We start from the raw sequence: 13,526 nt of genomic DNA on the forward strand, positions 1-13,526 counted from the left end.
ATACATATAAAGATCAATTTGAAATATATGCGTTGTGGTTATAATTTTATTGATATGAAACCGGTCAAGCGCAAATCGCGTATTTGGTGTATATTAGGTTGTAGGTTTATTGTAGAAGTTTTTTTTTTCTTATTGATTTTCTCTACTTTTTAAACCTAATATTTAATGTTATAATTAATACTACTGATTATTAGTTTTTTATTTGTCTGGTTATATTATCCAATTGCGGAAAGATGATCTTGTTAAGGTCATCGAAAGTCCTGAGTATAGGCCGCTAACGGCTATGGCAGAGACGATGAATTTGAATTTCGAAACAATAAAAATTCATCCATGTAAAAATAATAACTAATAATACAGATGATCGTATAACTGGGGCGGTTATTATGCGGAAATAAAAATGTTCTGGTAATTTGCGAAATTATTATATAAACCCATGTTAGTCTAGTTGATCTCGTCATCATCGTCATCATCATACCCGAATCCAGTAAATTCCCAAGACCTTGGCTATGTCGTCGGTCTCTCTAGTCAACATTGCATGAATTATACGTCGTTCGACAGTTCCTGGAGGTGATGAGAAAGGCAAAATTAAACAAATTCGTAAGGCTTATATTTCATATTTTTTTTCGAAGTTAAAACCGTTTAGTTAACTTTATTTATTGATTAATTTAGAAAATAAATTAACGTCTTTGTTTATCAATGCCAAATGTTTTAAAATGTTTGTTTTTTTATAAGAATAGAGGTATTGTTTTCGCTATTTTACCAACATTTTTATTGCTTTTTCTTTCAATTAAAATTCAAATAAAATTGTTGAATGAAACTGATATTGTGCATAGCAATATATTTGATAATTTTTATATAGATCTTTCCGAATTCAGAGAGTCAATTTCTACTCCACTTATCTCTTATTTCATTGATTCAACGTACATGTCGGGTTTATTGCGTTGTAAAGAGAGGGGTTATATGGTCTAGTATAACTAAATGCGTAGTAAGTTCATGAAGGCCACTTTGCAATTGCAATATATGTTCCAGAAATAAGCTGATGTTCGATTTTGAAAGGCCTAAATTCTTCAGCAGGTTGTAGACAGATTTCTTCATTATACCCTTTTGCTTCTACTGCTATTTATTTCGTTGACTGGATCGTAGTATCTGTTTACCCTAATTGTATGCTTTTTGTATCATTAGTAATAGGGAGGAATCTGCTCTACCATGGTAAACCCGGGACTATTCATACAATTAATAAATTTCAATATATATTATTATTGTCATGCTCCTCTCTCATCCTTCTTAATATCTTTTATTTCTTTTCTTACCTTTCCTTTCGTACATTGCCTCACTTCCATCTCCTTCCTTGCTGGATCCTGCGTCTATATTTTCTTTTTTGTAATAACAGCTTTAAATGGTTCAATGTATATCTCATTTGCGGACAAGTCGCTTATATACATTAATTTATTTTTTGCAATCGAATCAGACAGGTCAATAACTCAGTACAAAGTCTGCGGATACAGATAGTAAATAATAATTCAGTGTAATATGTAGTTAAGTGAATTTTGAAAACGCTAACTGTGTTATAATTACGTTATTTGTTATGTCTTAAACCTTTGATGTTTAGATAATGTTATATTAGGGGAATCGGAAAGTAATGTCGTATTCTTAAGTTAAATTTACATGACTACATTATTAGCAAGTTTCTATTTCTAATCAACAATATATTCACCTTCGTTATCAACAACCTTTTGCTATCTAGTAAATAAATTCTTATTGCCGGAGCGGTAAAATATGTCCACAAATAGGACATTACTTTCCGGTCCCTGTAATACATACATAAATATGGAATTGACATATGTAAAATGAAATTAGGTGTTTTAATGTCGACACGATAATGTCGTTTCAAAAGTTTTGCTTTACCAAGTGTTAAAATGAAAGGATAACATGCTTACGTGTAGATACATATACTTGCAAATCTTGTTATATCATAATTGATTCCTGAACTGGTTTTTGACCAGAAAGTGAAAGTGACCGTGGTCAGGTTCTAGCCGTGGAGGTTAATAAATCTTTGACATATGATTTAAATGACCGTTACTCAAGGGTTGGTGTAGTAACAATTTTAGTATGAATATTATCGTTCCAATATATATATATACTATTTCAGCGGTAGGACGTCCTCCACCTAACATAGGCCTCTAACATAGATTTTACATATAATCGGTTAGAATTTACACTAGCATTTAGTGCATTTGACGACCTAAGGACCCCAACTGAACCCGTATTAAGAAAGATATTAGTATGAAGTGGAGTTGAAAGAACTGGTTTCAAGTAGCACCATTATTGCAAATAAGTAATCAAGGAGTTTATAAACAAAACTAAAGATTAGATTAAAAAATTTAAGATCGGGTATATTAAGATAAAAAATGTTAAATAAAAAAAATTAACTAGTATTAAAGAATGTGCCCAAAAAAGAGAGACAATGCGTGTAAGGAAAAGCACAAAAAAATGTGATGAATGTAGCAATAGTAATTGTAAAGGATAACTGAAATAACATTGTAACAATAAATTAATTATTGGTAAATAAAGTCCCTGTTGGAAATACGATGGGGGAATGATTGGTCCCTAATAACGGAGACTATTAAAAGAAATGCTCCAGAGGTCATCTGTTCTGCCCGCTAAATGTTAGGCTATATCAGTATTTTTCGTTGTTATACGAATCTTTACATCTCTTATTCGTACTCGTAAATAAATCCGATCGCCCTTATCACGGCTCATATAGCAACAGTGACGTTGCCAATGAGGTCCGAAGTGAGAAGCCTCTTTTCAGTGTCGTAAATCATCTCTGTTAACATACATTTATGGACCCACTTCTTGAGCCACTGTGAATGTTGAACGAGTATAAGTCGCGCAGTTTTCGGAACACTCCCCAGTAGTATAGGGTGGGCCAAAAATTTTTGCAAATAGAAACACTTGATTTCTCCAAAACCGTGAGAGTAAGGGGCCAACGGCGAGACGGAGAACATCTCGACGATGTAATTTTTAAAAAATAAATTTTAATAAATGATAATTACGGTAAATAAATCATAAACAAAATAGCATTTGTACTTTTATTTCTACACATGTTTCAAAAGTGCAAAAATTTATGTCTCACCCTATATATACCGCTTTGTACTTTGTTCATACGATATTGTTACTTACCACATATCGAGTAACATTCTTTAGCGCTGCAGCAGCTATTTGGGCATGTAAACAAACCTTTTATTCAGTGAACACTGAAGTTTTAATTCAGGGTCTTCGGTTCGAGTCTTTAGATTAACTATGTCAACGGAATGGTTGGCCGTTATACTCTCAGGTCGCGTCGGACGCTCCGTGGAGTGATTGGGTGAGAGGCCCCGAGAAGGTGACCTTGGCATGTCGTTCAACATGCGTTTTGCGTTCCGATACAAGGGTGCTAGACAGAGAACCTCGACTCAGTCGATTGCCATCGTCGGACAAAGGTCTTAGATTTGTAAAGGCATTCATACTGATTCATAGCGCAGTCTAATTCACTTTAATTAAAACATGATAAACATTTTAAATGACTTTAATTTAACTTATATTTTACTGGGGATTTGACAGCATTATTATAGACGTACAAAAATAATAAAAAATTAAATACATTATGTTTGAAACGATTCATCATCAACTGCTGAACATAGGCATTCTCGTAATTGGACCGGCTGAAGACCTGGATCTAGTTTATAACGGCGACCTTATTTACGTAATAAATATGAGATCATAAATTTTGGTGCCGTTTCTAGTGTTTTGCAGAACTTTGTGTTAATTGTCCAAAACATTGATTTGTTTTATGTGTAATGTTGGTTTAGATGTAAAATGTTTCATTAGGCAAGGTAAAAAAAAACGCTAAAACTTTAACTACATGGAGAGGAAGTATTATTCCAGAACAAGAATGACATAATTAACTATGAAATCGATACGTGTCTTGCCGTTTTATCATTATGAACATTATATCAGGTAATAGACTCCCATTGGAAGATATATGCCTCCCTCAAAGATCGCCACGATCTTACACTGCTCGTATCCAGTGACCCACGCCACATCTACTTCGTGGTCGCCTTTCGAGAATCTTCCTGCCCCAAAGGACATCGGTTATATGAGCGATGCGACCCCTCTCAAAAACATTGTTCAAAGAAAGAAACATTTTCATTTTGATTAGTACATTGTAATCTAATATATAAAATTCTCGTGTCACGGTGTTCGAACTTGAACTCCTCCGAAACGGCTTGACGGATTTTTACCTAATTTTACATGCGTATTCAGTACATCTGAGAATCGGCTACTATCTATTTTCCATACCCCTAAGTGATAAGGGTGGTCCACTCCTAAATTTTATTTTTAATTTTTTAGACAATTTTTTTGGTTTTTATTTTATTATGATACAGCATACAAAAATACATACAAACCTAAATTTTCCTCTCGATCAACCCTTATCTTACATTTGTTAATTAAAAACTTTATTTTTTTTGCAAAACAACATTTGCGGGATCAGCTAGTAAAAATATATAAGGTTTAATTAGTATTTATGTCTTGATATTTGACGTCACTTCTCTACTACATATTTTCCTAATTCGGGAGAAATTTTCTGTTTAGATATATTGACTGGGTCGCAAAAATTCATCTCGGGCCGCGAGTTTGACACCGCTGTTCTATAGAATAAATATTTGTTTATTTCCACAGGAAACAAAACAACATCGAGGCTGCGAACGCGATACCAATAAGCAGATGACATCGACCAACCATCTCAAATGCGGTCTTTTATTATATATTAAATATACACGGAAGTACAGACAAGCGTTCGTTTTAATTATCCACTTGTTTATATAATTTGTCACGAGACAGAACGTCGTGGCATATGTTCAAAACGGTGCCAAAATATAGTTTAGTTCCGTTATATTTTATCTGTGACGGTACATATGTATCTGTCATCAAATAATAATTTGCAATCGTTAGTGTGTAAGTAAATATAATTATTGAATGTAAATACATAAATACATGTATTTTTATATAGAGAACATTTTCTTCACACCTTAACAGTGCAAACAAATACAGATAAAAAATGAAAACAAAAAAGCAGATGACGAAAAAACTTAAGCAAACAAAATTCAAGCTAAACTAAATATTGGTAAAAACTTATTTTGCGGTATTTTTTTTTAATTCGTATATTTTTGGATCTGTGTATTAATTTGTTTAGACTATAATCCTGTTGATACAAATAAATGGATTGATGAAGCGATAATGCTGGCTTCGAGGCACCAATGTGGAGGGCAGTGACCTTCTGTGAGACCGAGGCCGTCATGGTCTAGAAGGAGGATACCAAACGGGATCGCCATATAACAGATAGCGCTCGGAGGCGATCATTAGGGAAGAGGCGCGGCTCGTGAAAGCTTTAGGACAATGATCTTCCTCTACTATGAAACAAGGCCTTCAGGATCGCGTGAGTTTTGTCTGGGGGCAACATGTTTCTAATAGGATCAGCTACTCTGTGGCGGATTCATGTTAAAAAAGTTGTCTCATGGATTAGGTACTCAGTTCTAAAATTCCTAAAAGTTACGTTACTAAACCTAGCAATTTTGTTTACAGTCATATTTTAATCTAAATACTTTAAAGGCATTGCTAAAGGAGTGATAATTTTGAATGACTATTTCACTAGCCAGAAAAGTTTGACATATTTTAACTTAAGTTCCTATGTCTCCCATGTGGAGTCGAGGGCGTCCAACGCATTTTCATCGGTGCCTGTTTTGGGCCTTGCTTTTTCAATGGATCCACGTCTTACCTATTTGTTCCGCCTCTCTAATTATCGTCCGCCAAGACTGCCAAGGACGACCATGTTTATGCTTTTCTTGGAGATTTAAGTCAAGGGCTTGCATCGGTATGTGATGGAAATCTTCGAAGCGTGTGGCCTATCCAACTAAATTTCCAGCGTTTGATCTGCTAATCGATTGGGTTATCTTTGCAGCGTTCCCATAGATCACTGATTAATTTTCTTGAGACAGTAGATATCGAGAATTCAGCGGAATAAAGTAGGGATGCGACACTTTGAATACGTCTTTTTAATTTACTGTGATATAAGGCATATGTCTAGCAATGGATATCTGGCGGCTGAATTAATGATGATAATCTAATTGGTCAAGGTGTGTGGCTTACCTGTTGAAAACGTTTAGTTAGTGTAGTTTTATTAGCGCGAAAACATTACATGGATATTCCTTTAAATGGGTAAGTGATTTGCAGCTACGGACGAATATCATGCGACTTGAACGCACATCTAGTGTCAAGGCAAGCGTTAAGTGAGACTATAGTTGGCTTCGATCCAACAAGGTCTGTGTCTCAGTAAATGTTAATTTTAGTTAATAGATGTGTTTCATGCGCTTGTACCGATGACTCCGCATACGCTTATACTACACTGTTATTTTGAATACGATGCAATCTCTCTAAAGGAAGTTTTTAAACGGTTTTATTTAGTTCGACCCGTACGAAATTTGTTTATTTGGGTCAAAATTAGAAATTGAAATTTAAGCACCTTCCCGTTGATAGATTGATCTGAAATTTGGTACACACATTTAATTTAGATGACAATACAATATAATAAAATCAATAACATTATAAATCTAAGATGGCCGCCGAAACAAAATGGCGGATTACATATTTTTCCTTAACCCCCTCAATATGGGTATCAAATGAAAGGGCTACACTAGTAAAACACGATGATTATGTCAAAATTTAAAATTCAAGATGGACGCCGTTCCAATATGGCGGACTAGGTACATATTTTTCCACAACCACCACAATATGGGTATCAAATAAAACCGTTTAAAAAACCGTTTAACTTAAAAGTTTTTTAAATGTATTTATATATAAATAAAATTTACGGTTAAAGTAATATATCGGACAAAAAGTATCTTCGTATTCGTATATAAAAATATCTCTACATAAATTGTTACTAACTTATTTTTTTTATAATGTAGACTTTTTAATGTCGTCAAAATTAGCCAGATACAAATAGTACATCCAAAGAGGTTTTATAAAAAGTTTATATGTACTACTTGCGAAAATACTTCGTCCCAATGCGATAAATATAGAACAATGACATTATTTGGTGGGACAGTTTTTTAAGTGTTATTTCGCGAATTTGCGATCAAGATTCAGAGAGTGTGTACATATAGATAGCACTCACCTTAATTTTCTTTAAAATCTCATGTTTTATTGCATTATAAATATTCTTTCCAAAGATTTGTTTTTTTTTTCTATGATTTTCAATTCCGATCAACTTAATGACTGTATTATTGTAATATATGTTAATAATGTGTTTATATATAATTATTTACATAAGTTTACAAGTATATTGAAGATGATAAGAGGAGAAAGCCAAGAGGAAAAGTTTTCTTTAGTTATGCTAACATATTTTAATGTCCTTATGAGGTTTTTCTAAGCTTATAGTTTATCGCTTTTTATAGATAGCATGATCACGTATAGCTTTTTAACTTTTACAATATCTTCAGCATTTATTAAATTTAGCTTCTTCCATTAAATAACATATTTTGTTTTTTTGTTAAAGTTCGTTATTGGGTAGAAATTAGAAATAACTCTTAATTCTTTTAAATCTAATAAAGAACAATTATTCCCGATACAGAATGTTAGAAGGCTATTTATTGAATAGAGCTAAAAATAGCGTGCACCATTGAGCTATAATAGGAAAGCAATAGATAAAACACCGACATCTGTTTATAGAAGACGGAATGCTTTTTATTAAGTCTAAAATGGTTTATATTGTAAGAACAGGACACAGATATAACATATTTGGAATTAATAGTGCAATATGGTCTCTTTCGTTAACCATTACTGGAGTTCTTAAGCAAAATATATCATTTACTAACATAAAATTACACCAATACCTCACTTTGCGTCGTGGTTACTTTCCAAAAAAATACGACGCAAATTGAAACGCCGCAAAGTGTTATAAGATTTTCTATAGCAAACCATGTAAAGATCGAAGATAGGTTCCAGGGTCACGAAAATGCTACTTTTTAAAAAGAAAATTGAATAAAGTAAACATTTATAAAACAAAAATAATATAACTCTGCCAATAAATAAATTGGAATAATATTTACCTTTTTTGTAACCAGGAACAACACCTTAAAATTTATATAAATTTACTATTTTAAAAAAATAGTATATATACTATAAAATAGTAATATACTGTTTTAAAAAAAGCACAACACACTACGTCGTTGAAAATGAACTCTTAAAATTAGCAAAATAAAGTGAAAATAAAACTGTATTCAAATTGCGTTGATTTTAGCTAGAAAAATTAGTACTAATTAAGCAGCGACGCAACTTCGAAAAAAACGCTAAACGAAACGACACAAAGCGAGGTATTAGTGTATAATAAAAATAAATATTGAAGGGTATGTACCATTAAAAATATATAGATAATAGATAAAAGTTAATTTCGGCAGAGGTGTTATAACAGGTGATCTCAAAGCTTTAGGTGGTCTCTAACAGATAACCTTTAGATGGAGATGAGAGGCATGAAGGAAAGTGTGGTTTAGGGCATATATGAAGAAGATAAAACATACAACATATTTCATAAATATTTAGTACTTATACATGCATATATAAACACTTATATAAAACAAATAATAATTGAAACAGGTATTATATAAATACTAATAATAAATGCTAATCAATATCTTATTTTAGAGACCAAGGAAGTGCTTTTTTAAACATATTTTTTAAAAGCTGATAACGACGCATTATATCGGTTTTATTAATAAAATAGATACTAATGTTGTTGTGGCGGAAATTGGACACTAAATTACAATAACAAGGCCAGGGTTTGAACTAAAATAGCCAGCGACCTAGGGCAATTGTGAGAATATTTTGAGATAGGTGAATTTATGACTGAGACGTAAATTTACGTATTAATATTATTTATGATTCGAACTTTAAAACGGATTCCTAATTTACTATAATATATTTGATTTTAAGACGTTAATGCGAAAACACTAACTAGTGGCGATCTTTGGGGATATTTATGCTTTGTAATGTGCCTCTGTCGGTTGATATGTTGATGATCGATAGAGATATTCCTTTTCATGGCTAGAATTATCTATAGGTAGACCCCCCATCGGATTTTCTTTTCAAAATAGTCCTGCCGGCTAACGGGCCTCTCGTACTCGCTATAATTTCAGTACCGGGACTTTTTTATTTGAAATATATTTATTTCAGTTTGTTTTCTTATCACTCCCCTCTTCCGTTCTTCACTATCTCTATTACTCTTCTTCTTCTATTGTTCACATTTTAATTTATTCTCTTACCGTTTATTTACATTCCATTCACATCTAACCTTTCTACCTTTGCCACATCTTTTTGGTATACTACGGGATAGCAATTGATTAGGTGGATCATGGTCTGGTCTACCCCAGGGTCAAGGACACGGGAAGCTGCAGGATGCGGGTAGTGCAAAATCGGTCATCACGGCGAACTTTGGAAAAGCCTATGCCATACAGCGAGCGTCTAACAGCTTATACGATTACATTTATCTTATTCACTCATACCTCTAAAAATTGCTTTAGTGACGGAACTTGTTGGTATTCATTAATATTATTATCTACTTAAGTTAAATTTAGTGACAGCTTATATATCTGATGAATGCAAGATGAGCCTAATTTAAATGAAACGAGAATCAAATTAAGCGCTCTGATTAGGTAGGAGCTTACAATAAACGTTGATTATATCTTTTTATTATTACTTTCTTAAATATTGTCAAAACAGTTATTATAGCAATTCATTAACATAATTTTTTTTAAATGGAGCCTGCTTTTGGGGTCTTTCGTACCCCCTGCTTTGTGTGGGGTAGAGGCTTTACATCGTTCCTATTTTCTTTCATTCATCGCGTTCTAATATTTAAATTTCAAGTAATTATAAGACGTTATTATCGCTTAGAATCCTTCACACCGTAATATTGTTTTACAGTTGTATTTTAATAAACGTTTTACATTTAACAAAAAATTACAGTATCAGGCAATAAATATTGCACATCGACCTTTGGAAAGAGACGATCGGCTAATTTCGGCTTCGTAGAGCACTATCTCTGTCCCACACTACCTAATTGACGTTTTGTCAGTCGTATTTCGTACGACAGAGATAACGCTATACGAAGTTGAAATTAGCCGATTGTCTCTTTCCAAAGATCGATGTACAATATTTATCGCCAGGTACTGTAACAGAATTTACGTGAGTGTATCGTAAATAACTATAAATTTTGGTATGGTTCCCTACAGTATCTAAGAGTGACTCGAAAGAGTAACATAAACGAGGTTTAGGCTGAATAAAATTCATGTTATCAGACTATTAGACTTAACTATAGAACTTGGCCAGAATATCTTTATCGGTGTGTGAATCGATTTTATGAAATTAAACCCACAAAAGGTAAAGTCACGTGAAGCAGGTGGGGGACAGCTATTTATACGAAAAAATATTAATGCCTATTTCCCATGGTCACGCAATTACTCCAAAATAAGTTTACCTATTTTATTTATTTATTTTGTATTCGTATCCTGAAACTCTGTAGAAGGATCTTGTCATAAAAAATTATATTTTTAGTACGAATTGAATTTCAAATGGCGATAAATATGGAGGAATTTTAAATAGGCATAACTATATAACATTCACTTAGAGCAATGATCTGTATATGCCGTTACTTCAGTTCCACAAATCTAAGTGCATGTTACGTTTTAAGATGAAGCTGAATTATACCGTGAAGTTTCTTTTCAACTACATAATCCTGTTTTCTTTATTCTGGCAGTTGTTTTACAGCCACATATTGTGTACATATCTTAATTTAAAAGCCGATGGGTACCAGATTTATAATGAGAAGGTAAGTTATTGTGAACAATGCATGAATCCTTTCCTTCTGTCGCCCGTTTACCCCGTGTTCAGATCAGGAGTGTAATTGAGTGTTTGTAGTCAATATATCTTACAAATCTAAATTGGAGTTGGAGAAGCATCAACGTTATTTACGTACCTGAAAATAGAATTAACAATGTTGTGTATTATTATGCATAATATTTAAACGCATTTTTATTTATTGAAATTATTATTGATTATTCGTAGCGTAAACAGGACATCTGTCCGATTATCTTTTTTTCTCAGAAGGCATATGACTCCCTCAAAGACCGCCACGATAACCGGTCTTCCTGCAACCTTAATCATGTCATGGGTCCACTTAGTGTGGGGCCTGCCAGATCGCGTCTACCATTCTGGTGGTCGACACTCGAGAATCTTCGGCATCAACGGCCATCGGTTTCACGAGCGACATGCCCTGCCCATCGTCAAGAAGTTCTTCGAGCTACGTCGATGGTTCTTCTGCGGATCTCTTCAGTTGTGATACGATCTCGCAGCAAAACTCAAAGCATATCTCTCTCCATTGTTCTCTGCGTGACCTTGAGCTTTTCCATGAGGCCCGTAGTAACAGCATCTCGGACTCGTATGTCATCAACGGCAACAAACATTGGTCAAAGACCCTCGTCTTTAAATACTGCGGTATTTTTAACGAGAAGAATTTTGGGAGCTTTCCGAGTGTTGCTCATCAGTGTTGGATCCGACGAGTGATCTATTTTTCGAAGTTGGATTTAACAAGATGGACGGTTTATATATAGTCGTCGAATCATCTAGCGAATAAAACCAAAATGGCTGACATTGTTAAAAGGAAGCAAAGAGAAGCTATAGTACTTACTATGTACGTACGTTAGTAACAATCGGCACATTTAATTAGTTTTATATGCACTACAATTTTATGTTACGTCGACCGCGCAATTTATTATTCGTTTTATTATGCTGATGTAAAAATATTGAAATATTATCACCGAGACAAAGAAATATTGCTGTTATTACATAAACTAATCGTCCGGTGCTATTTCATTACAAATATGTATATAAAGAAGTTTGAAATTTAAAACGTTTAATTATAGTGAAAATCTGTGATAATAAATTAAGGTGAAATTGTCAGTAAGAAAAGGACCAATATATAGCTACTTTACTATTTACTCGTAAATAACTACGCACATGCAGTAGTAGTCGTGCAATAAAGTGCACCGCCCGCCAGCCCGCTGAAAACTGCGCATGCGGCAAACAATGCGAATTACACAACTACCACTGCTAAATCATTCAACACGTGTTTCATCCCCCCACGGGGCATCCTCAGGAGTAATATTACACCGATTAGGGCCAACGTGCGGAAGCAGCTATATATTGGTCCATTTCTTACTTAGGATGGACTTCCGCAAAATAACGCCTGAATCCATTACATAGTTAAATTGTCATTTTTTTTCCTGGATTGGTAGTACTGTCTATAATATTTGCTAAGCGTCTGTTTGTCAAAAGGTTTATTTAGCTCCGAGTTACACGTGTTTTTGTCAAATGTTTCAATTTCACCAAACGCGTTGTCTCGACTGGTGCTAAAATAGCTATATATTCGCGATATCAATCGATGAAAATTAAGCAATAAAAAATCACTTCCATCTTTAGCGTCTGTTGATGATGCCCACTGCAAGGTATAAGCCTCCCAAGATTGACATGATGAACGTTTTTGTGCTGCCCGTATCCAGCTACTTTCGGGAAACAACTATGTCGACGGTCTACCTAGCGTGGGCCTAATCACCTTTAGGCTCTAGCGATCGTCACTTGTGGGACGGAACGCTAGCGGGTATTATCGAGGAGTAACAACCCAAGTCAAGGTCCCCTTAAAGTAATCCTTGTGCCTAATCACTCCATGGAGCGTCTACCAAAGTGATCTAAGGCTTTCTGAGGAGACCTCGAGCTTTACTAAGAGAAGTGTTAGTCTAAGCGCCCTTAGTGCCCTGCAAGGGGGCAGGGCACTAAGGGCGCTTAGACTAAGCAGAGCAGAGCAAGTCAGGTAAAAAACAAGCTTTGTGCTATGTCGGCGAACTAGATTATTCTGATAATCTTTTCATTTACGATTTTACAAAACACTAAAAAGAATCTGAAGGTATATTCGAAACATTAAAAGCGAATAACGGTTAAATCTAATATATAAAATTCTCGTGTCACGTTGAGCGTGATTGAACTCCTCCGAAACGGCTCGACTGATTTTCTCTGTGTTTGGCACTAATCGGTGTAACATAATAACTCCTGAAGATGCCCCGTGGAGGGGAGAAGCACGTGTTGAGTGGATTTACGGTGGCAGTTATGTGATGGCGGTGCACTTTGTTGCACGACTACCACTGCATGTGCGGAAGTGGCTAAATATTGGTCCTTTTCTTACGATTTTCGTGAATCTAAGCGTGCAAATCCGCCAGGGTGGAGAATCGGACAATATCTATTTTTCATCCCCCTTAATGTTAAGGGTGGTCAACCACTAAATTTTTTTATTATTTTTTAGACTTTTTTTTGTTTTTATTTTTTATGATACAGCATACAAAAATATATACAACCCCCCAAAAAACGTCTGCCCGATCAGCTAG

General features: G+C 34.4%; 1 protein-coding gene across 1 annotated transcript in view; it reads left to right on the forward strand.

The window, feature by feature from the left end:
* LOC137929921 (organic cation transporter protein-like) overlaps positions 1-11,431 on the forward strand; it is a 28,988-nt gene extending 17,557 nt beyond the window's left edge. The window contains exon 12 of the mRNA XM_068773058.1: positions 11,197-11,431. Within this exon, the coding sequence (XP_068629159.1) occupies positions 11,197-11,431 (235 nt within the window). The remainder of the gene's footprint in view (positions 1-11,196) is intronic.
* Positions 11,432-13,526: the final 2,095 nt, after the last annotated feature.

This window comes from Battus philenor, unplaced genomic scaffold, assembly GCF_028537555.1.
Source record: "Battus philenor isolate CCGP_79_NKW_IND1 unplaced genomic scaffold, ilBatPhil1.0.hap1 SCAF_5, whole genome shotgun sequence".
In the NCBI taxonomy this organism is placed as follows: Eukaryota; Metazoa; Arthropoda; class Insecta; order Lepidoptera; family Papilionidae; genus Battus; species Battus philenor.